The sequence below is a fragment of the Gossypium arboreum genome, chromosome 7, assembly GCF_025698485.1.
Source record: "Gossypium arboreum isolate Shixiya-1 chromosome 7, ASM2569848v2, whole genome shotgun sequence".
Lineage (NCBI taxonomy): Eukaryota > Viridiplantae > Streptophyta > Magnoliopsida > Malvales > Malvaceae > Gossypium > Gossypium arboreum.
Genome location: NC_069076.1, coordinates 89,848,084 through 89,874,699, shown reverse-complemented (window position 1 = coordinate 89,874,699; position 26,616 = coordinate 89,848,084). Strand labels below are relative to the sequence as shown.

Here is a 26,616-nt window from a genome sequence, read left to right as displayed (position 1 = left end):
CAAATATAAATCTATTAAACTATACAAGCTAGTAATTTCTCATGTATCCAAATTGAAGGTAAAAGTATTATGAAGGTACATATATTAAGAGATGGATTTCATTTTATCCCTCTATTAAAAAATGGGTAAATTAGTCTTTGTACGTTAGATCAAAGAGTAAATTGGTCATTCTGTTAAAAATTTCATCCATTTCTTCTATTAAAAATTGATCTTTGTACATAAGCATGAGGTATATATGACATGCCACATGTCACTTTCTAGTTATTCTAGCAACTACATTAGTTTTTAACAATATAAATGAACGAAATTTTTAACAGAAATAACCAATTTACTCTTTAATTTAATATAAAAGGATTAATTTACTAATTTTTAGTAGAGAGAAAAAAATACGATCTGACTCTAAGTACATGGGCCTCCACGATACTCCCAAATTAAACTATTTTTAAATTGACGAAATTATTGGAATTAAAAGCAAAAGGATTAAATTTTAAAATCCAAAGAGCACATGACCTGGGATTAAAATTAGACCATATATAAAATTCAAATGAATATTAAACATCGTCAACGGAAATAAAGCATCTTCTTCCTTGATTGCCAAGCAAAAAAACGTGTTCTCCTCAACAATATATATACATCCAATTCCCCCAATTGCTCTTTGAAACCAGAACCAGTACTCAGTTGCAAATTTTGACTCAGTTTTGATGTTGTCAAGGACTGAAATCTTCTCTTCCTCACGTGAAAAGCTGAAAGTAAAATCCTCAAACATGAGGATTCATAAAAGAAAGCTTCATGACCACCAAGTTCAGAACAACAGTTCGATGAAGAAACAGAAAGGTGTAATAATCGACGAGTTACCAATCTCTAACCCCATTACTGATGTGCTACCCAGCGGTTCATCTAACCCTTTGTTTTGCAGACTTTGCGGTGATCAAAACCCTACTTCGAATATCTTCAACGAGACGCATTGCGGTCATCGGTTCTGCTCCGATTGCATTCGATGTCACATCGTGACGAAATTGAAAGACGAAAACACGATCTCTGTAATATTGCCGGTTCTGGTATTTGAATGCCCTTACGAGGATTGTAAAGCTAAGTTAGTAGATGATGATATGGGAGGGATGGAATGTAAGTGCCCTAATTGTCTGACTATAATTTGTGGTGAATGTAGGGATTTCAAGCATGAAGGTATGGGATGTGAGGAATTTAAGGAATTTGTGAATTGTTGAAGCTTTTGATACGGGGGAATTTGCAGTGAATTTTGCAGGAAAAGACTGATAAAAGTTGAATGATGGTGAGTTTCTTCGTTAAATTGCTAAATGATTATATTATATATTCAGTGTAAGAAACTAATAAAATTTAAATTGAATTAAATTGAATATTTTATGAGGGTAAAAAACATAATTTTTGTTATAAAATAAAGAGAGATAGAGAGAATAAAGAACAAAAAAAAATGAAAGCAATAGATAATGTAATTTATTGATCAAAAGGAGTGATTTACAATACTTCATCAAAGTCTCTATTTATAGGTATAAGAAGTATAAAAGGAGTAGAGATCTAATTCTAATAACTATTAGAATTTAAAGTACATCAAAACTTCATATTGATCATGATGGACATCCACTTAATAAGATATTCATAACACTCCCCCTTAGATGTCCATTGGTAAATAATGTGCATCATTAAAATCTTATTATGAAAAACCCTGTGGGATAAAAACCTAACGAGGGAAAAATAGTATATAATTTATGATACGCATAATATGTTGCCTCATTAAAAAATTTACCAGGAAAACTCAATGGGACAAAACCTCGATTAAGGGAAAGAGAGTACAATGTGTATTTACTCCCCCTCATGAAAACATCACATATTTTCTCATATTCTACGTAATCAATCTTGAATATTAGTTTTTCAAATGGCTATTTGAATCTATTTACTAAGCATTTATGTTACCATTCTTTTAAAAGTTATGAGTGAGGGAAATTTGGAGAAATATATTTTGATCTCGTCACGAGATTTAACAATAATCATAACAAATGTTAATCATGATTCTTATATAAAAACACAAATAGGTATTTTGGATCATTTTATAATCCTTCTTCAACTACTCAAATTTACCATATATGTTCAAATTATTTCAATTCATATAAATGAATAATTTCCCGAGAATTTCAATATGCTTCTAGCATTATAAATCCTTTAAGGATTTTAATATAAACTTTACTGTATAGTGATTTATAAAGGTTGTAATAACAACCATTAGACGCAAGTTAAATCTTTTATGATTTATCAATTTAATAATATATCTAAAGGTTATTGCATCCACCACAAAAGAATATTGTATCTTTTCATAATCAATACTAGTACTTAGCGAAAAACTTCATATTTTTATTCCGCTTTCGCAAAACCATTTCATTTTCACTCTCATTGGCTTTATACCTTTATATATTTGGACTATTGGTCCAAAAACTCCACGAATTTAATTATACTTGAGTTACGTCTGTAACAGTCTGTTTTGAGGGTTAATCGGAACAGTGGTTTCGGGACTACAATTCGATATTGAAAAATTTGTTTTTATTATTATTTTAATATTTACAGCATGATATTAGAGTTGTGTGAAATTTTCGTAAAGAAATTTTATCGTTTAAGTGGTTAATTAGGTAAAAAAGACTAAATCGCGTAAAACGTAAAAATTGAGTTCTATTAGTTAAAAGTATTAAATAGCTATAGAAATTTAATGTGGAAGTCCTTATTTGATAATTAACCCATTAAAGAGATAGTGGATGGCAATGGTTTGGCATTATTGAAATTTTGGTTGGCTTTAAGGTTAAATAAGTAAATAGTTAATAAATGTTTAATAATAAAGAAATAAAATAGCACATGCATCATCATATTTTCTTTTTGCTTCAACCGAAAATGGAAGATGAGAAACCATGGGACAAGCCTGACATTCGGCCAACTTAATTAGTTTGCATGTAAGTGATAATTAAGCTCGTTTTTAATAATTTTTACGTTTTTGAAATCGTTATAATTTAATCTAGCTAGCCCGTAAGTATTTGAATATTGATATTGTTGAATGTATGAGTATTTTTTAGTTAATGATGGAAAATAAATCTTTGGTGTTAGACTAATGAGTTTTGTAAAGTGAATTTTGGTAAAAATGTCAATTTTAGACTAAATTGTGAAATATAATAAATTGTGTGGTAAAAGTGTGAGTAAATGAAAATATGGCCTCTATGAAGTTGTATTAAATTCGGCTAGGCTTGGGTTTGGCCAAAATGGAATGAATTTCATTTTACGAGCTTAGGGACTAAATTGTAAAAATGTGAAACTTTAGGGGTAAAATAGTAATTTTACCAAAATATGAAATTGAGTTAAAATTAATAGAATATGAATTGAAATAGCTAAATTTGATTGATTAGATCAAGTTAAGCTTCGTACGAGTCTATATCGAGGGAAAAATAGAGTTTCAGACTAGTCGATCCATTTCAACCTTTTAACGATCGAGGTAAGTTCGTATGCTAATAAACGTACTTAAATTATGTTATAAATGCTTGTTTATTATCATTGAATTGTCATGAATATAGAATGATCTAATACGAGCAAGAATCGACAAAGTTGCGACATTCGGAAACCCGTACGAACCTTAGGAATAGTATAGGATACAAATGTCATGACATTAGGTTACCGAGATGTGATTACATGTAAGACCCTGTGTGGGACAATGGCATTGTATTGCGATTACGTGTAAGACCATGTGTGGTACATCGACATCGTTAATCGACTTCGTGTAAGACCCTGTATGGGACAGTGGTATTGATATGTGATAACATGTAAGACCATATCTAGGATATGGCATTGTACGAGCTATATGTGATTACCGAGTATCCTTAATGATTCAAAATGGTTCAACGGGCAAAGTCAAGTCGAGAAAGAAAGTGTAAATGAATTAAGCAATGCAGGTACGTACAGAACCTATGTGAGAATTGAATGAAAGTAAATTGGTGAGTTCATATTGTATTATGTATTTTATAAGAATGAATTGTGTATAGATATGTTTCATGTCAAAATATCTCACATAACGTTCAATACATATCTCACAAAATCGATGAATTTGTATCATAAGTACTTATAAACTAGAAAGGTTTGATAAGTGTACGTGTGATAAATAGAAAGTATCAGTACAGTTGTGTGTGGAAAACTACTTAAGTATCGAGTTATATGAAATTGAGAACTTACGAATGAGGACATGAATAATTTGAAATTAGTTCATGAATCGATGCTTTAAGTGTTAAAGATTTATATAATTCGAAACAGTTATATGAATGTTATGATCATTTTAGGCTTATATATGAACTTACTAAGCTGTGAAGCTTACTTTGTGTTATTTTTCTATGTTTTTTAGTGTTTCAAAAGTTTGCTCGGGTTGGAAGTCAACGGAGATCGCATCACACTATCTGGCTATTGATTTTCGGTATTTTTACACATTGGGGCTTGGTTATATGGCATGTATAGGCTAGTGTTAAGATGGTATGTTTTGAATGGTGATTTTAGCCATGTGATTTAGCTTGTAAATATTGATGTGCATTGGCCATTTAAGTTGGCCAAAAGTATGTGTTTGATGAATGATATAGGTGATATATATAATGCTTTTGTGGTATGAGGTATAAATGATGAATTAATATATTAGAGAAGCAAGATTTAGTTGATGGAAAGGTGAGAAAATGAAATAAGATGTTATGTAAGTTTATGATGATTTTGGTATAATCATTTGACATGTTTGATTATGGAACTTAGTAGTTGAAATGGTTTTGGTTAGATAGCATGATATGTGTATGGATTAACATGCTTTGGCTGCCTTTGAATGCATTGAAATGGTATGAGATAATGTGATTTAGGTATGTTTGTGGAGGGTGAGAAATGTGACTTAAACCAAGCCCATTTTCACTTCACACGGTTGAGCACACGGGCGTGTGGCTTGACCGTGTGTGACACATGGCCTTGGAACACGGCCGTGTGTCCCCTTGGGTAGCCCTTCGAATTAAAGTCAGTATACCCTCTAATTTTGACACGGCCTAGCATACGGCCTGAACATGGGCGTGTGAAGAGAACACAGGTTGGACACACGGGCGTGTGGTTTGGCCGTGTGATCAAATCAGTAAGTATGCCCTGTATGGCCACGATTTAGTCACACAGGTGTGTCTGAAACCGTGTGAGGCACACGGGTGTGTGACCCATGCAGTGAGAAAATTTTTCTAAGTTTTATAAAGTTTTCTTGAGTTATCAGTTTAGTCCCGAACCTCTTTTAAGCATGATTTAAGGTATCATAGAACCTTATAAGGGACAATATGGATGAATGTATAAAAGTTTTAAATTGTATTCAAGTTTATGTTGTAAAATGCGATAAATTGATTAAATGTAAGTTCGGTAATGCCTCGAACCCTGTTTCGACTCCGGATACGGGTAAGGGGTGTTACAGCGTCATTCTATTTTGATCAATTTATTCCATATCTATATTTCTCAATAGATTTATTCATGATCCACCTTTTATTTCATTATTTCAATAACAATATTGCATGCAAAATCATTGTCGACCACTTTTATCATTCGATTCCATATTTTCTCGAATTGAAATAACTTATTGAGATCTCTTATTTTCATTATTTTAAAATTCAGTTTCAGGTACTTGAATCTCTTCTGGAGTTTTACTTATTAGTTATGTCTTGGATCTTTTCTGGAGCACCTGCCTCCACTATATGACCATCTAGATGAATCTTCATCTTTGGAACCGATCAATCTATTATTTATTTTAACTGATTGTCCTACTGGGACTTTGATTCAAATTAAAATTTTAGATGGTATATAACACTTGGTTATTCTCATTAAGCTTGTAAATACATCTAACAATTAACTTATAATGAGTTGTCCTTATGAACTTCTGGTTCAAATTACTCTCCCCCTAACTCATTACAATTTATTATTTCTCTCCCCGAATTTCGAGAAAACTATCAAATCAAAATTGTAATCACAAATCATGTCATAATCGAATTCTAATGCATTCAAAACATCTAATAATATAAAGAAACTTGTAATTAATATATATATTCCCAACTTTCTTTGAGGATTCACTCACCTTTGTACGTTGTGTTAGAGTAATTGGAACATATATGCACATATAAAAATTCAAAGATGAGAAATATTTAGCTCTTGATTAAAAATCAATTGTAATGGGGAGTATTTATAACTTATTGGTTTGATGCGTACAACACATAAACCAACATAACTCATGTTGAAATAGGAAGTTTAGTTCTCATAAGTAATGATTTAACTATTAGTTGGAGGTATTTGATAAACAATTCAGCTAAATCATTTTCTGTGTAAACATGAGCTATAGGATGTTCAACTTTTATCTCAATTGGCATGCAAATAATCATTGAAAACTTGGGATGTAAACTCACCAACATTAACAAGATGAATTGTTTTAATTGTATAATTTGAAATTAATCATTTAAACAAGCAATCTTGCAAACAACAGGTTGTAAATTGATAATACATATGTGATTACATAAAAACTATCCACATGGTGGATGATTGGGCCCATATTTGTTTCAGAAATGCAAGACATTAAATCTCAACTTTAGCTAGTGAGTTTCTAATAATCAATTTTCATTGAGAACAAGCAACATATAATAATTCTTTTAAATTAAAGAATCTTTTAGTTCTTCAATAGATGTCCATATGATATCTCAATTATTTTTTGCATCATAATATGATCCAGGATGGTCAAACTGGTCAGTAGTAAATGGATTTGTATTAGTAAACTTCTGGTTTACTTTTAACATGTGTTTCAATTGTACTAAATTGTAACAAATTGAAAATTTTATTATCATTCCTTTTAATTTGTATCCACATATAAGTACTATTGTGACATTTACTACTAGAAATATCTAAATTATTGTAAAGTCTATAATGCCACCAAGTCAATAAATATATTTTCCAAATAATTATATGTAGTATTCGCTTCAAGGAATATGCCAAAATCTTCAAATGCCCAAAAATCTATTAATAGTAAACTTTGAGAGTGGATCTTATTTTCCAGGTGTATAATAGGTACATAACCAATGACTTTTCATACATAAGTTTTCTCTCTTGCAAGTTCTCATCAACAATATTTTACCACGTAATTTTAATTGAGAAACTTATTCTGAATATTGTAGAGTTATACTCACATTTTAAAAAAAAAAAACTTGTAACTTTAGGTGCATCAAAGCATAATAAGCTTTAGATAGAATTATCATATTCTATTACTCATTAGTAGATCTTTCACAGTCAAATATTTTGCTTTCAATCCTTTAATAGGGATGATGACAAAAGAATATCACAAAGATTATAAATTAGTAACCTAATCCCTTAATATTCATATGAAATATTATTTTTCTCATTCACAATCTTAATATGAGATCCATTATAAATATCTTTTAAAACCAATGGATTAACTATCACAAGATATTAATATATTAGCTCTTCTAGAGCTTTCGACTAATTTTGTACTATCAAATATTAAAATAATATTTGTTTGTTTTAGTACAAAATTAGATAAATACTTTCTATCTATAATGATAGAATTTATTACTACATTCTCATATTATTTCTCAAAGAATATTAACAGAAACAAAATAATGCCACATATGTGGCCAATAATCTTTCATATCACATTGATGACATAAGTTTTTTTTACCCTTTGAAGAATTATCTTAAGAACTCTCATTGTTCTCTTATTTATTATTATGTTCCCACTTTTAGTGGTCCATGATTATATATTTAATTTTCTTTATGTTTACATTCACTTCGGGGAATGCAACATATCTAGTAGGACAGACTTATAAACATCTCAATAGATTCTTTATTTCATAATCACCATCGCAAACATACGTGGATTTTAAATCATAATCAACATCCTGAAGATGAAATTATAAAGGTGAAAGTTTAAGATGAAAGAAGAATCGGGTTTGAGGGGCTACTTCAAAAGATTTTAAAAGAAAAAAATAGAGAATCATCGTGCTGATAATGTGTTATAAAATAAAGAGAGATGGAGAGAATAAAGAACAAGGAAAATATGAAAGCAATAGATAATGTAATTTATTGATCAAAAGGGGTGATTTATAATGCTTCATCGTAGTCTCTATTTATAGGAATAAGAAGTATAAAATAAAAGAGATCTAATTCTAATAACTATTAGAATTTAAAGTACATTAAAACTTTATTTTGATCATGATGGACATCCACTTAATAAGATATTCATAACAATTTTATCATTTTTATAGTTTATATTTTTATAACTTTTAAAGAATTAATCAAATTTTATTATTTTAAAAATTAAAATATTGTTAATTTTACTATTATTAATTTAAAATTTAATAATTTCTGCATTGATTGGAAAAAGGACAAGTAACTCAGTTGATTCTTGTTAAAGGAGAGATTTGCTTAGCTGAATAATGTTAAAGGTGAATAAAGAACAAATGAAACGAAAGGAAATGTTAGGTGTTAGTTTACCAAAGGCATGTGAGGTTGGAGTGGGGAAAAAATGGCGGGGGTAAAAAAATATATGACGTGTGCATAATCAAATTCCATCAGAGATTTAATTTTTGCGTGATTAAAATCACATTTTTCTAATAGCAATGATTAAATTATAAGTATAATTTTTGATTTACCAAAATGAAAATATATGAAAAGTTGAATAATTGACTAAATAATTTACTCAAAAATTTAAGTATTTAAAGATTATTTTTTTACTATAACTGTGATTTCAACTCAGAATTAAACACTCACCAATAATGCATAATTGAGAGTTTAAGATGTTTGAAAGTTATATTCTTATATCCTTAGTATTAGACACGAGTATTAAACATTGACTTGAGTGCAAATATATTCAGATGTGAAGGTGAAATAGTTGAAGAGGCCTTACGCTCTATTATGCAAAAATGTAATTATCCTTCCCTTTTTAGAATAACTATCTCTTTTTTTATTTGAATTTGTACTCATTATAAGTTTTGATCATATTTTTTTTCTTTTACGTAATGTCTAGAACTATTCATAGTCCCTCTCTAATCATTAAATAAGAAGATAATGCGCTCCAACGCACTTAAACTCATATCCTCCTATACTAACAATAATACACATACCAATCAAACTAAAACTCAATCGATTTATAATTTATTATTTAAATATTCATATATAATCATTATTTTTATAAATTTTAATGAAATAAGGTAATACACATTCAAACCTTATGTTCTACCATAAATTATTTATATTAAAATAATTGTATACATATAAAATTAAATTATGGTTCATTCCAAAATTATATAAACATTTATTAAAAGTTTATATAAAAATTAAATGAAATTTTAGTTCAAATGATTAAATTAAAGGTTTAATTATTATATGAACATTTTAATTTTTACATAACTGATTTAAAAGAATTAATTATTTACGAAAATTATTCAAGTCAAAATTATTCAACTAACATATTGGCAGCACCATCCCTTATCATTAGTTAATAATTGGTTTTTAAATAATTTTTTTGGTGCTGCCACTATATCATATGACACCAGTATATATTTTTCAAAATTTCTGTTAAAAATATAGATATTCAGGGAAGGAAAAAAATAAAAAAAAAATATTACTTTTAATGAGTGATAGGCCTATGAGGTGGCACTAGGGAAATTTAAAAAATAAAATTGAGGTATCGTTGATGTGTCGAGCAATATTGATGAGAATTTAAAAAAAAAAGTAAATATAAAAAGAAAAAAATGAAAATAAATAAAAGGGAAAGCACTAACAAGCCAAGAAGACAAAAACCAATTGGTCATGAGATTCCCCTTTTTTTTTTTTTCTATTTCAACTATTTATTTTCAACTCTCCTTTTCATTTCTATTTCACCTTTTTTTTTTTTTAAATTCCACGGTTCCACTTGAAATTCTGACAACACTAATTCTTTTTACAAATGGATACTATCTGATACATCGACGACATTTAAAAAAAATATATTTTTTAAATTTTCCTAACATTGCTTGACAAACTAACAGCATCCATTAAAAAATATTTTTTCTTTCATTAAAAATTCATATTTTTAATGAGTATTTTAAAAAATACATACTAAAACTGTTTGACAAAATGGTAACATTCAAAAAAAAAAAAAAGGCACTTTTTAAAAAATCGATAACTAAGCTAATTATGAAGGAACGATGCTACTGATATATTAAGTAGCACCGACAGAAAGTGTAAAAACTGAATCATTTACATATATATATATATATATATATATATATATATATGTAAATTTTGATTTGGATATTTTTGTAAAATTCCTTTATATGAATTGCGTAAAAATCGATTTTTGACATTAGAGGATTGTAGATCGAGATTGAAGTTATGAATTGAGACAGCAACAGGGCGGGTGAGTGGGTGGATTTTTGCTGGCCTCAATTTCACCCGATATACTATAAATTCCATCCAATCTTGACTTAAAAATAATAATTTGTCCTGAAAAATAAATAGTGTACATGACCCGACTAATTCGATATGCAAAATTTTCATATTTTTAATTCAATTTGTTTTGACAAATTTCATATTTTATCTAATATAATGTTGTTGTGCATAAAATATAATTTTATTATTTTTCTATTAAATTTCATTTATTTACCACTTTCAAACCGTGGGTTAATTAAGAAAGAAGAAGAAATTATAGAAAGAAATTAAGAAAATTGGTGAGCAGGAATAGAAGTGTCCATAGGCCAGGTCGTGCTCAATCAAAATTTTAAGTTTATTTTTTAGGTTTGGGTTTGAATAATTGGCCTAAAATTTTACCTAAATCTGGCTCAAATAAAAATGCTAAAACTCAAGCCCTATTCATCTCGTTTATATTATTACCTTTTAAATATTATTTTTATATAATTTTAAAAAATATATAATACATCAAAATACTAAAAATATTAAAATAAATATTTTCAACAAATTAAAAATAAAATAAAAATGCATACTTAAATAACACAAGATAGATGCAACTTAACAAGCAAATACCTCTAAAATAATAACAAAATTAAAAATGAAACAAGAATTATACAATATCTAAACAATAACAACAAAATAATAATAACATAATAGTGAGATAGTAGCAAAATAGTGAAAAAAATTAACAAATCAATTAAAAAAATAACAATTTTTTTTTGCATATTCAGGTTGGGTCGGGTTTGAGCCAAAAAAGCCTTACCTGAGGCCCTGCCCCTTTTCTAAACATGCCTTATTTTTTACCGAAGCCCGTTTTTCGGGCCTATATTTTTACCTAAACCCTACTACTTTTCGAGCAGGCCTTCGAGTCTAGCCGTGGGAGTAATAACAAAAATGGGATCTAATATTAATATAGATATGTGGGGTAATTTTGTAATTATATTGGATGGTCAGGTTTTCTCTAAATTTTACCCTAACATGATCACTATTAAAAATATATCCACTCGATTCATCCTAAACTCAATTTCAAATTAAGAAAATCCAATCCTATCAAGTCGGGTCGGAACTTGCTAAAGATGAGTTTTTTTACCATCCTTAGTTATGATTAAAAAAAAAGTCAACTATTAATTTTTATACTATGCATAATTTGTGAATTTCGTCTCTTTACTTGAATTGATAATTTTTATTTAGTGTACTTTTGGATTTTGAAGTTGAATCAAGATTAAAAGGTAATTGATAGATTTATTAAATTATGGTATTTTCAAAATATTATACAAAAGAATATTATTGTATGTTTAATATCATATCAACTTGTTGTTTCTCCATGTTACTAACAAAAAAGCCAATTAATGGATCTATTACGATAATAATTTGTATCAAGATTAAAAATTCAAAATCTAAAAACATATTTCTCAAAAAAATCTAAAACATATAATTGTTGAGAGCTAGAATTTTAGAATTAGATTAAATTGACACAATATATAAAAGTTGAGGGTTAAAATTACTATTATATAAAATTTAAAAGATTCCACGTCATCTTCGGTTAGAGACCAAAAAAAGACAAAATTGAATAATCAATTAAGTCATTATTTTGTAACTTTTCATAATTGAGTGACTAAAAAAAATTTTACGGATAGTTTACCCATACATAAATTATACATAGTATAGGGACTAGCAATAAAATTTAACTAGAAAAAAAAATACTCAACCTTTGATCATTGGTCATTGCTTTGCTTTGACTTTTCCATATACCGGCAGCTATCCTCCGCCACCCTTTGATAAAAGAAAAAGGGCTCAAATAATTTTAACAAAAGGTGGTAAAAAGATAAATAGATGCATGAGCCACCGCCGCCGCCGCCGCCGCCACCATCACCACCACCACCAACTTGTTAAAACACTCTCCTTCATTCTTTTCTTCCTTCATCATCTTTCCCTTTAGAAACAAAACACTGAATATTTTATTTAACCCCCTTTCTTTTTCTTTCTATTTTTACCTGATTTTTTTTTTTCGCTTTAACCTTAAAAAAAGAACCTGTCTTTCTATCCCTTTGCTCTCATCGGTTTCTCGGTGTCTTTGTGTCAGCTACTACCTTTTTTTCTTTCTCTTTCTCAGGTACCAAACAGCTGAAAAAAAAATGGCTATTTATGATTTTATCTTCTTCTTTGTAATGGGCGATGGTTTTTGAAGTTCCTGGGCATGGAATCATCTTCATTTTTCTGCTTTGATGGGTTTAGGCCTTTTGGCTTTCTGGGTTTTCCTTTTCTTTTTATTTATTTGTTTTTTTGTGTGTGTGTGTGTTTTTTTACTGTCTCTGCTTCCATGGAAGGTGGTAGGTTGGTGGGGTTGACTTATTTTCCACAGAGAGAAAATTGGGATTTTTTTTTCTTAGGCGGACTTATTAGACTTTCAAATGATGGATGTTTTGGCTTTTGATTAATTTATCTTATCTTTTATTTTATACATTAAAAGAAATTACTGCATAGTCACCTTGCTCCCTTATCCGGAGCCTGGTGAACTTTGAGAACTGACTCACTGAGTACACTGAGAAACATTTGCATTGGTTTGTTCATATCGTTCTTTGATTTCATTTATGAGTAGTTTCTCTTTTACCAGAAAATCAACTTTGTTGTTTGTTTATGTAAAGCATTAATGAAATCAAATGTAGCTGATGATGAGAAAATAGTTGATTAATATCTGGGAATTGCACTGGCAATTCCAGTTTTCCTTGAAGTTCTTTGTCTAAATTACTTGCATTGATTCATATTTCTTATGGTCTTCCTTGTTTATTTTGACCCTTTTTCTCCTTTAGCTGTATATAACTATGATTGGTGATATTTGTTTCTTTATGTTGTTTTCCTATTGTGTTATTCTTTAATCCAACTCTAAGTTCTAACTAGCTCATTTTTGGTAATCTTAGGAGCACATGTATAAGGATTAATGCAAAGGACGACCGATTAAACCGTTGTTCATTGATTAAAACCGGTTGCGAACATGGTGAGCTTACGGAGACGGAAGCTTCTTGGACTCTGCTCTGGTAAACTTTTAATTGAGATGTGCTTTATATTGCATAATCAATATGCTTCTATTGATAGCAATGAATATGAACTTTCACTATGTATTGTGTATTTAGGGTCGGTTTGTTTGAGCGAATTACAAATACTTTTAATCAAACAAGTTTAGTGACCTTTTGTAGGGAAGAGTTCGTTTCTCAGTCCACTTTCTAGATTCTTTTGTAACGGAAATCCACCGGAAAGTTCGAGTCAGAATGCAAAATCAATCAGTGTGCATCCCATGCCCTCAGATTCCGTCAACCATATTCATGGGGTAAGAATGCATCACAGTTTCACCGTTTACTTTGACCTCTTGATTGCATTTATGCGAGTTTGTTGTTTACTATTTCTTTTACCATTTCATATGAACTTATCACTTGCAGAGATTCTTTTATCGTTCTTCCCTTGGTTAGGGATGCTTTTGCCTCACTTATGTCCTCTTATTGTACACTTTGACATATTTATGAACATATTTTAGTGTTCATGGTTGGTACATGTACTTTTTTGGACCCCCTTTATCTGATCTCGATGAGAACCATCGAATACAAAGGTTTATGTCTTCATCTCTAATGCCAATGGTAATGATTGTATCCTTATTCTATGTATGCTATGTCTGTGATCATGAGATTCCTCAGCTCCTCTGCCGATTTGGAGGAACGATGAGGAATGCTTGGTCATTCCATCGCATCCTGGGGAACCCTCGGTTGTTGATTAAAATTGTATTTTAAGTGCCTCCGTATATAGCATACTGGAAATGTACTTTGTATCAGTATCATGATAGGTAAAATATTGAATGGCACGTACTATTCAATTTCCATTTCTATTACTAAACAGTTCTGTATTATAACTATTCAGTGCTGATTACCAGAAAAGCATTGTTAAGGTTGACTCTGGATCACCAAATGTTTCTGGTTCATCAAAAGAGCCTCATTATCAACCTTTTTCAGGTTTGTCTCTTAAGAAACTTCCGGTTTTGCGTAATTTTTAAATCAATCAGGCTGGAAAACTTTTACATTGTTTACGGCCTTTTTTCTTTCTATGTTATCCTTAGTAAGATAGAAAATGAACCAAAATATAGCGCCTTTCTTTCAGGTACCCTGCCTTTTGATGCATGTACAAAATAAATAAATTTGGTCATTTTCATGAAATAGAGATATTGTATACTAGAAGGAACTTAGGCATGAAGGACCTTAGGCCATTTATGTTGGTTTTATGCTGTGGTCGTTTACTTCCTCTTTGGTAGTGCATCCGTTATTGCAATAGTTTGTAGTTTTTGTTCCCCCAGGTTATGCTAAAACTCTCTGAAAGCTTTTTCCTTCGTGCCCTTTACTCTCTTGTATAGCAGTACAAAGTTATTGCACAATTCATTCATAAAAAATTCATAGTTTTGGACCCATTAGTTCAAGCACGGCAGTAAGGTAAATTACTGACCGAGAATAATTTTGCGAAATGATGTTATGGAAATGGTTTTATCTTCAGATACTTAAAGGCACAAAACCCGGACTGTTTTAACTATTAGAATCCTGTTGGCGTGGTTGACGTAAATACATAAGCAATTCGAGGAAGATAATAGTAGTTCACCCATATTTGTAGGTTAGAATGAAGAGGAAAACAATGTGTCACTGTCCCGGTTCACACCATGTTGCTTCTAGATAAAGCATTTCAGTACTCATCAGCATCAAGACTTGATGCTTCAAGCCATTTTAGCTTCTACATTTTGACTGATGCCAATGTATGATTTTATTGTTTATAGGACAAACGATTAAGCGGAGGAAAAGGCATAGGAGGAAGCATGTTCAAAACCAAGAACCGTGTCTCATGAGGGGTGTATACTTCAAAAATTTGAAATGGCAGGCTGCAATAAAAGTTGACAAGAAGCAGATTCACTTAGGGACTGTTGGTTCGCAAGAAGAAGCTGCTCGTTTATATGATAGGTGATAATAAGCTAGGCTTTTTATGTTGTTCGTAATGATTGTTAATGAATTTCTTCGAAAATGTTCATGTAAGTCTATGATAAATACATACGGGATGGTACCTATGAAAAATCTATAAAGGTATATATGTTTCCTAGCCTCTTGTAAAGGATTCGGGACTCATTGGTTGATATTTTTATCTGTAGGGCTGCATTCATGTGCGGAAGGGAACCAAACTTTGAGCTTCCTGAGGAGGAAAAGCAAGAGCTTAGTAGATTCAAGTGGGATGAGTTCTTGGCATACACTCGTCGTTCGATTACCAACAAAAGTAAACCCTTTCTTCACGGTTTTAAACCTTATTATCTTGACTTTTTATGATCTAATCAAACACTTAAACGTGTTTATTTTATAATTGAATATGATATTACAGAATACAAGCAAAGACTCGGGGTCGAACCCCAGAAGAGATCCGAACCTGTAATAGAGAACAGCGACCTGGACAGCAAACGAGGAGCCGATAGCTCCTCGGCTTCAGAAGAGGTAGGGCCAGATACTTCAGCTTCATGAAGAAAAAAAAGATGAATGGTTTGTGAGGCTGAATAATCTGAGTTTTTAAGGTAATTTAATTGAATCCTAGTTGAAAGGTCTCCATTTTTTAGTGCATTAAAGGCTTCTATTAGAGCCAATCAATATATATATAGATAGATAGATAGATAGATCTCATTATCTATAGTGCTTTAGCCCTTGTAATAAGTGGTAAAAAATATTATGTTAAGATTGATGAAAGCCATGCAAATGCTAAGATTTGCTTTAATTTTAGTTTTTTAAACCCCCAAAAGCAGAACCTAGACATTGAAACTTTTTTTGATGCCATTTTTTGCGGTCCCTTTTTACTGCAAAAGATGCTTGAATGCTCCAACATGCCTCAAATTTCTAATGGGCTTAAACAGTCTGTTCTTTTATCTAATTATATTTATGATTTCATCTTTACATGAACTCCAGATATATTTACAAAAACTTTTATACACGAACCTCTAAATCAATCCCAAAATCTTATAAATCAAATCCAAAATTCCCAAATCAAATAAACAAAGTTAACCAAAACATAACTATCCAGACTAAGTAAATAAACTTAATATTCAATTAAGCTATAACAAAATAATTTTTATGCCTAAAATTATGTAAAATGTTATCGACATCTGAATTAAGTTTGAATTTTGAAGTTATTATTATTGAATTTTTTTACTTAAATACTACCAAGGTTCAAATCATAAATTAGATTATAACATCTTTGATTAAAAAAAAACCAATTCAATTGAATTTTGCAAGTTTCATCCAGGATTTCAATTTTTTAAAATGTTTTTTTTTTATATATCTTGGAATAATTTCACCAATTGGTACCTCTAGATAAAATCAATATTCAAATATGTCAAATTTTATGCCATATGCAGATCATCGGTCTATTAAACACAAATGAAAACCTAACCATTTGGAATAGTGATAAATGCTTGTCAAATGCTTAATATGATATGAGTAAAATCTTTTTCCATCTTTACCCTTCACTAATATTGTATTGATAAAATTTAATAGGGTAAATTACACCATTAGTCATTAAACTATGAATAAATTTTTATTTTGGTCACTTAACTCAAAAAGTTACAACTTGGTCATTGAACTATTCAAAAGTTTTCATTTAAATCACTAAGCTATTAAAACCGATGTTATATAGCTTTCTTTGTTTGCATTGCCTACACCAATCAAAAGCTCTCTATCCCCATCCCTTCTATAGTTTAGTTTTTTTTTCATGAAACAACTTTTGACGTTACAAATCTACGAACCAAAATCCAAACAGCTTTTTTCTTCGATCTCCGACATTGATAGTCAGATCAACTTGGATCTAAAGTATGTTCTTCTACTTGTTGGTATGTGCTATTCCACTGTACTAATCGTCAAATCCTCACTTGGAACTTGTTGGCGAAACTTTAAAAAAAAAAGAGTTAACAAACCAATGACTTAAATAAAAACTTTTGAATAATTCAATGACTTAAATGAAAACTTTTGAATAGTTCAATGACCAAATTGTAACTTTTTTAGTCAAGAGACCGAAACGAAAACTTACTCATAGTTTAGTGACTAATGGTATAGTTTGCCCTTCCTTTTAATAGAACAAATACTAAATTGATCTATTTAATAGTGGAGGAACTAATTTGACCTAGTCTCTATAACAGAGGGACTTAACAGCTACTTTCGCCCAAAAAAAACTTAACAAAAACTCTGGGTTTTGGCCTTTGGGCCTTTCCTTGCAACTATAACAACATGTCGGGACCCGACCCAACATAACTCTCTTGCCTAATTCCCTGTCCACAGTGTGTCTCTAGTTCGTTGAACCCAGAAAAAGGTTTCCGAACTGAAACTATGGGATCCCCAAACCAACAAGGAGACTCCCCATCACCATCATCATCAACCTCCGTGGACTGGCGGCGTCGGATATTGATCCCGACGATCCTTGCAGGTCTTTTGTCTTTTGCCCTCTCTCTCACACTTTTAGTACTGTTTGTTCATTGAAACACCAGGATTCATGAATGTCAGGCGTGGTTCTCTTTGTTTTTAAACAGGGGTTGCCGGTGGAGGCGTTGGGTTGGTGTCAAAGCATCGGAAAGTGTACGGCCTCGCTAATATTTCAGCTACTTACGCCACTAATTTCGCTATTGTCACCGGCTGCTATTGTGGTATTCTTTCTTTATTTACTATTAGTTTCAGTATTTGTTAAACCCAAATTCTTTCCCCACCCCCCAATTGTAAATTAGTTAAGAAAATGTTGAATTGTATGTAATTTTAAGAGCAATCGAAAAGGGACTTAAATGAATTCCTGCTACTAATTTTATGCCATTGGTTGTGATGGTAGATCATTATTTTCTTTAGCTGCCTTCGTTTGTACTCGTATATAAATGCAGGTCATGATAAAGTTTTGCTTTGATCTTTCGAAGTAAAACGACTTGCTTGTACTGAATTTGCTTTGCGCGGAATATATTTCCATGACATAGTCGTTAACTGGAATGATGTTAGTGGAAAATTTTAAGTAACTTGTGGGATTAGCTTTCTTGACTTGGATAACTATTTGGTTGTTTGACACCATGGATTGGTGAGGTCGGAAGGAAATGAACGAGGGTAGAATGTCGTATTAGTTTTATTAGGGAGTTTATTCGTTTTTCGTCTTGTCAGTCATAAGAATCAGGAAAGCATTCTCTTTCTCATAACATAATATGGTACCATACTCGTGGTCATGTGTGAGTTAGCATCATAGTGTTTAATGCAGACTCCTCCATTCAAGATTTAGCCTATAGCAGAGATACAGAAGGAAAACTACTCTCTTGTTTTTCGGTTTTTGATTTGTAGTTGTATTATTGGATAAAAATATGTTACTTTGAGGTTGATATGACTTTGGCTTATACGAAAATTATAGGTTTAGTATTAGTAGATCAACCTAGGTTGATGATGTCGTGTATTCCACATTGGGAAATGCATTAAACTTGCAACAGGCCTCGAATGTTATTAACAGTAAATCAGGATGTTGCTTCCTTGAACCTTTTTCTTCTCCTTAATTCGTGCAGGAGCACGTGAGTTTGTAACAGCTACTCGTAAAACCGGACCTGATGATCTACTGAATTCTGCAATAGCTGGATTTGGTACCGGTGCTATTCTGGGTCGTCTTCAAGGTAAATTTCATCAGTCCCTCTCGCTGTCTCTCCATGTGCTTGTGTGATTCTGTGCCAGTGCTATTTTTAAAAGGGTTTTTTTTGTGGCATTTTAGGTGGTCAATTCGGTGCTTATCGCTATTCACTCATCTTTGCTGTTGTTGGGACAGCAGTCGATTTTGCTGCACTTAAGTTAAGACCTAAATTACACGCCTTCAGTGAATCTATGTTTGACAAGAGCAGTTCGTTGAAATTGCCCGAATGGTCTCCTATACAAGTGCTCGATGAAGAAGCACTTGCTGCAAAACGAGCTCGAGAAGAAAAACTGTATGAACAAAGAAAAGCTCTAAACAAAGAAGAATCGTGAAAGCGGGCTATGATTCGTGTATTTTTGTCTGTAGTCTCTTACATATGATTATTGGCAATAATGTTTTTCTGATGGTGCTAGTTCAGCTGCTCGGCAGCTTGCTTTCAGAATATTGTAATAACATTCTTTGTTAACATTAGCCATAATTTCAGATTCCGAACGTCTTTCAATGATTCCTCAAATTCTACAATATTTGATATATCTAAACATTTCTAACAGTTCTCTTGATTCTTGAGCACCTCTAGGTCTTTCTTATTATGGGTTTGTAATGCTTCCTCTGAGGGCTCTAATCTGTCTGGACTTAGATCCAAGAATTGGGCCTCGAGGAAAGCTAAATCCATCACGTCCATTTACTTGAAATTGGGCCTTGATGCTCGCATCAGATTTAATGTATCGTTCTTGTTTGTGTTGAGAAGAATCTACTAAAGAGAATTAGGAGACACATGTTAATTAGTAATTTAAAACGACATCATTGATTCAATACCTTCCTCCACTATTGATGTTGCTATTGACTTTGGTTGGAAAATAAATAAATGGGAAAACATGGATGATTATGGTGCATTTGAAAAACAGGTGCAACTATTTAGTTTGAAAATAAATAAATGGGAATAGATGGGTAATTAAGAAATTTACTTCAATGTCCAGATCGGAGGAGGAAACGAATGAGATAGTGGGGCAAGACGGCGGCGGAAGCATATCGGAGGCTAAATCTAGCATTTTTTTTATGTTATTTAATATGGGTTTTTATGGAGATTTAAGGGATTAATTTAAAATTTTTGTAATTTTTAGAAGGACTAAAAGAATAATTTTTCCTTTTTTTTGTCGGTTTAGTCAGCAATTCATTAAAGGTTTAACAGTTGAGTGACCATTTTGGTCAATTTTTCTAATGATGGTGACGAAATTGACAAAAAAATAGAATGACCAAAATAGGAACAAAACTATTTTATAGTGACCTCCAGTGTAATTTACCTTTTTTATTTAGAATATTTTTAAATAATTACTATTGTAATAAGTTATATTTATTTATTAAAAATGTTTTAAAATTAATTTAATGCTATTGGCATAAGTGACAAATTTTATATTTATACCAATAGTAAATACCAATTAAAATATAAAAATAACAAAAATATTTTTACGGGTGGAAATCATTACTAAACCTATCACTATATATAGTAATTATGTGACCTTATCACCCATAAGGAATTGCTTGTTGGAATAGTAAATAACAAAACAATTTTTATTAACGGAATCATCGTCGGTATAGTCTAAAAGGCATATACCAACGACTTTTGTTCGTTGCTAAAATGTTATACCGAAACATTCCCTATAGCAATAATTTAAGTTTTGTCGAGGTATACTATTTGTTTCCCTATAGCAATAATAGAATCACTGTTTTCCCATTTTTCTTTCCTAACTTCGCCTAAACCCAACAATGTTTCCCCTAAATGCATTTCATGGATGAAATACCATGGAATCATAGCTAATTCATGCGCATTGAACTTGAATGGCGAATACTCATAAACCTATGCAACCATACAACATCATTAGCTTTTTAAGGGTTGAGTGCAAAAACTCACCTGATACTTCTTCTCCTTGTCCGCTTAGCTTTCCGGACGCTGGAGCTTTATTTCTTCTGGCGGCTAAGCAAGACAACCAATTCATGGTTTAAGCTTAGTAACCCTGGTTTAAAAACCTAGTTTTCCAGAAACATGTATAATACTTAAAAGGGGTTATGGAAGTCCTTAACTTTGGTTCCTAAATCTTATGAATTCTAAAGGATTTAGAATCTTACTAGCTCACTAGATCCTTTATTTTTTCGACCCAAAATTCATGATCACCGCTCCATGTAAAGCTTTCTGTAATCAGCCCGTCTTCGGAGCAATGAAGAAGATGAATAAAGACAAGAAAATGAAAGATAATTGAGATGAATCCTCTCCTGGAAGTCACATCTCGGCTATTTATAGCTTCTTTCTCTCGGTCTTCAATTGTTTAGGAGCCACCCATTTAAAATCATTATGTCTCCCACAAAGAAACAAGCTAGCTCTAACCCAACCGAACCAAACTTGGTTCTCAACCCTGTCCAATTCCAATTGCTAACTTTCTCAAATTTTCCAATAGAGACCACTAGTTTACGGTCTCTTTTAATTTAACCCCTGAAGGTTTCAATTTTTTGGGTTTCAAGGGAAATTGGGTGTGACAATATGAAATCAAATTTTAATTCGAAGTTAGGAATTGAAAGAGATGCTTATCCCGAGTTCAGGGACAAAATTGAATAAAATGCAAAAGATGTGTGGCTTTGTATTTGGATGTAAATTGAATGAAATTGATATTGCTTTATTTATTGAATTATCGATTGTAGAGAAAAAAGACATCGGGCTGTCGAGAGGGCAAGGAAAAGCGAGAATTGTTGATGAGTGACGTACGATATCAGTTTGTGCTTTTATGATTCAAGATCAGTTTATTTCTTTGTATATTCATGTCATACTCCATGATTGATTATTGAGGTGAATGAATAGTGATTGTATGAATTGGTTTGCTATGATTGATATTGATTATCGAGATGGTAGACTGAATTGAATAAAATAAAAGTGTTATGATTTATTGGGAACATGAAGTGTAATATGAAAATTGATTTAACATTTTATCTAGTATGAGCTAATTGTGTGTTGATGATGAATTGGAATGAAATTTTGAAATTGAATGTGAAATTATGTGTGATACATATATGAATTGAAATGAAATGAAATGAAATAATTGGTTGCTTTGTGACAAGTACAGTGTCCAGGGTATGAAAATACAAATTTGACCAAATACAAGGTATGATATGTAAATGTGAAATAGTACAAGTATAAATATGAAAGTTTGAATGATTACAGGGTATGTAAATGAAACATGTGATAATGTATAAGGTATGATATGAAAATATGGATAATAATAGGAATTGGTAATGCCTATATGTAAATCAATGCCCATGTGAATTTAGAAAGGGTTAGGATACGATTGACATGCTAATAGGGTTATTTGCGCACTTGTACGGGATATATGTCCCTACGGAGAACCTAGTATAGGTTTGGCCTGTACTAGTAACCTAACCTAGTGAAATTTTAGCTCGGACGAGCAACCTTGTATACTTTTAGCCTGGACTGACAACCTTGTGTAATTTTAGCTTGGACAAGCAACCTAGTGTGGTGTAGTTTACCCGTGTATCCGAGTCCATTTTACTAGGGTTCCATCGGGCGAAACATTATAATTGGCATGTGAAACTTGAAAATGTAATGAAATAGATTGATAAAATAAGTTGTCAGGACATTGAAGTGAATTGTGTGGAATATGTATACTCATATAGAATGATAATGAAATGTGACATTGAAACGAACTAATATGATATGTTATTATGATTAGTGATTCAAATTGAAATGTCGTTGTTTAGTGACTTGATAAAGATATATAAGTGAAATAATGTAGTGTGATTTAGTGTAACACCCCCTAACCCTAAATCGTCGCCGGAACAGGATTACGGAGCATTACCGGACATATCGAGCAATTTACTAATAATTCACAAATCAATAACATACATAGTATAATTTAATTATTAAGTCCCTATAATGGACCCTCAAGGTCCAAAACACGTATTAAAAATGGAACGGGACTAGTTCAAGTACCCCGAAATTTTTTCGTAAAATTTTTTTTGAACTCAATATAACCCCTTTATAAACATCTAACCTTCCCTGAAATTTTCAAACCTCAACCAATTTGCAACCAATATAACAAACTATACATTTCCACATTCAAACATACCTAATTATGCCTACAATATTAATTTAACAATTTATCTACTTGATCACTCATAAATAACTTTTTAATTGAACTAATAATTTCATTCATTTCCCATTTTAGTTTCATGCCACATTTTACCAAATATGCTATACTAATTCATTTCATGCTTATAACCCATATTAAACATTATTTTACAACCAAAGTTTCAAGACTTAAGTACATAATTTATACAATACCTAAGTACATGCCACTTTTACCAAAAGAGGGATTACATCACCAAATTGTCTCTAAAGTCGGGATTGATCTGGATGCTGAACTGGGACCTTTGACTTCTACTGACCTGCGCATGGAAACAACCGTACGCTGAGTATGCCTATACTCAGTGGTATTACCATAATTCAAACTATAATAACAAATAATAATGTATAAACATATAAATATCAACATATAATAATTTATTAATATATATATATATATTAATTCATACTTTAACTTTCTAATTTTCAACAATAACAATTAATCAAGTTGATATCACATATCATCAAACTGAATTCAATCATCTCATGAACCTTTGGTTCATGTCTTTCATTTTCAATCTCCATTCAATTCACAATTTCAACTTTCTCATTTCTTCAATAAATCAATTGATTAATTTCATTCGTTTTATCATTTCATTTGTTTACACCTATTAACAAGACTCGAACCTTGGCAGATACACAGATTCCAACCAAATGCAGCAAAAATCCAACCAAACACACCAAAATAATCCACCCAAACACACCAAAATAATCCACCTAAACACACCAGAACAGCACTAAGTGCCTCTTCGGATAGTCCAAAGAAATATAGCGACTTCAGTGTCTCTTCGGCCAAGCTGAAAAATCCCCAAATTCTTTCAATCCTATAGCATGCCAATTATATCCGACTCAGCCCGACTAGTTAATAGGGTATTCAATTTTCATATTTCAATTCAATCACTTTCTCATATTTTCCATTCAAATCATTCTCAATTTAATCACAATTCAACTCAATACAATTTTCCACTTTCCAATCAATATACTATCAAATATCTATACATAATCATACTTCATCTCAAATTCATTCATTTCAATATTGATACTTACCTTAAAATTTTCCTTACCATACACATAAATTTAAATATAACATTTAATAAATAATAGTTTAAATTATAGTAATACAAACCGTGATTTTTCTTGAGTTGACTCTTTGGTAATCTTCTCTTTTCCCTTCTGTGTCGATGCTTCTGGTTCTTTGCTAGCTACATAAATTAAAATAATTTATACTATTAATACAACACTAATTTATATTAAATAATTGAATTTCTATTCAACTTCTACCTTAATTTCAATTTGATCCTAGCTAAATTCACTTACTTTTCTATCTCAATTCATACCTTATTTCTACTCAATTTTCTTCCAAATTCAACTTAACTATCTACCCTAATTTCAAATTTCTTTCAATTTAGCCCCTCTAACACAAAACTTATAGCTTTCTTTACAATTTAATCCTTTTATCAATTCTAATTAGAAATTCTATCAATTAAACCCCTAATTCATCAATTTGTTCAACATGAATTATGTTCAAAAACCTAAGAACTTTCAAAATCTTAACATAAATTCAACAAAACTTTGTTTTAAAACTTCTAAAACATCAAAATTAAAAGAAAAGTGATTATTTGACTTACCAAATTAAAGCTTAAAGCCTCAAACCCTAGTTTTTTCTTCTATTTTTCTTTCTTTCTTTTTCCTTCCCTTCTTTCAATTAGTCTCTATTTCTTTTCTTCTTTGTTTCTTTTATTCTTTTATTTATTTCTTTTATGTATTAGTTAATAAAATTAATAAAATAATAATAATAATACATTATAATAATATAATAATATTTAATTCATAAATATCTTTTACTTATTATTTAAGAAAATATATAAATATTTTACAAGTGTATAAATACAAGCATTACATATGTATTTTATCGTCACCATACATTTGTCACTATTTGATTTAATTTATAATATAATATCATAATTTTAATTAATATAAATTACATTATCTAATAAAATAATAATATTCATTATAATTTATTAAGATATTTATATAATTAAATCATGAAGTAATTGGGGCCTCAAATTCTTAAATAGGCTTAATTGCTTATTTGGCCTTTTTATTTTTTATTAATCTATAATTTAATTTTTACCCCTTATTCAATTTAATCATTTTTACTAATTACTCTTAATTAGACTAAATTCACCTAATCAAAGCCTAATTAAACACATCACTGGACTCATAGATATTTCTAGTAATTATTTACGAACCCATTTCGCTAAGACAAAGGCCCGATAATGTACATTTTCGATGCCCATGAATTTTGGGTCATTACGTTTAGTATTGATTGAACATGAAAATTGAATAGCTTAATGTCAAAGGTACATATGTTTGATACATAAATAATTTTTAATGTTTAAAATATATAAGGATCGACACTTGAAAAATGGAATGATTTGGTAAATTTATTTGTAATAATGAATGGCTTGATAGGTTAAGTTTAAATGTTAATATCAAACGAATTAATGTACAGAATGGTTATATGCATAACTCATTTGATATCGAAAGCCTTCTTGAATGTATGTATAGGTGATATGGCTAAACATTGAACTTTAATTGGTTATATGCATTTATTTATTACTTGTGTTATATTGACTTGAATCATAAAAGTACCACTGAGCGTTATCGCTCAACGTACAGTTTATTTATTCCATGTATAAGTATAGATGGAACTCGAAGTTCCAGGAGGTGATTTCAGCATCCAATATGTGATCATTAACTTAACAATGTTAGTATAGTCCCTTTTTGTTTAATATATGGCATATACCTAAGTTTTGAGTCAGTTTTGTATAACATATGACTATGTTGAAATTCAAAGTTAGTAATGGCTAATTTGACATGTTCAATTGGTATGGTGTATCTTGTGGCTTAAAATGTTGAAGTTAATATGGACTTGGAATGCAAATGTCAAATAGGTTGGATGAAATGAATTGGTTTAAAGTAGAAATGGTTAATTGTGTAATGTATATGTTTATGTGATATTTAAGTTAGAAATGAGCACATGAAATTGGTAAATTTGTTGAAATGATTATATTGGTTTGGTTGTTTAGGTGTTCCAATTTGGTACAATTTGAAATTAGGTGGTCACACCATGACATTGGTCCCTTAATGTCGTGTGAGGTAAAATCAATGAGTTGCGTCATGATGGGGAACCTCCGAAGTCACGATGTCAACTCGATATTTTATAA

The 26,616-nt window shown here is 30.7% G+C and overlaps 2 protein-coding genes across 4 annotated transcripts; both read left to right on the top strand.

Moving 5' to 3' along the window:
* Positions 1–12,179: 12,179 nt before the first annotated feature.
* On the top strand, positions 12,180–16,308 carry LOC108471546 (ethylene-responsive transcription factor-like protein At4g13040). Of its 3 annotated transcripts, none has more exons than XM_017773148.2 (7): positions 12,180–12,619; positions 13,425–13,541; positions 13,701–13,831; positions 14,426–14,504; positions 15,311–15,491; positions 15,677–15,798; positions 15,901–16,308. In XM_017773148.2, exons 2-7 carry the CDS (start codon positions 13,499–13,501, stop codon positions 16,035–16,037), a joined length of 693 nt encoding a protein of 230 aa, XP_017628637.1. In that variant the 5' UTR covers positions 12,180–12,619; positions 13,425–13,498; the 3' UTR covers positions 16,038–16,308. The 3 variants fall into 3 exon arrangements, with proteins under 3 accessions (XP_017628637.1, XP_017628643.1, XP_017628648.1); XM_017773154.2 differs by having other exon boundaries at positions 12,180–13,067; XM_017773159.2 differs by lacking the exons at positions 12,180–12,619; positions 13,425–13,541 and having other exon boundaries at positions 13,692–13,831; positions 14,413–14,504.
* Positions 16,309–17,784: 1,476 nt separating this feature from the next.
* On the top strand, positions 17,785–19,705 carry LOC108482085 (uncharacterized). Its single transcript, XM_017785194.2, has 4 exons — positions 17,785–17,982; positions 18,086–18,199; positions 19,082–19,186; positions 19,282–19,705. Exons 1-4 carry the CDS (start codon positions 17,886–17,888, stop codon positions 19,530–19,532), a joined length of 567 nt encoding a protein of 188 aa, XP_017640683.1. The 5' UTR covers positions 17,785–17,885; the 3' UTR covers positions 19,533–19,705.
* Positions 19,706–26,616: the final 6,911 nt, after the last annotated feature.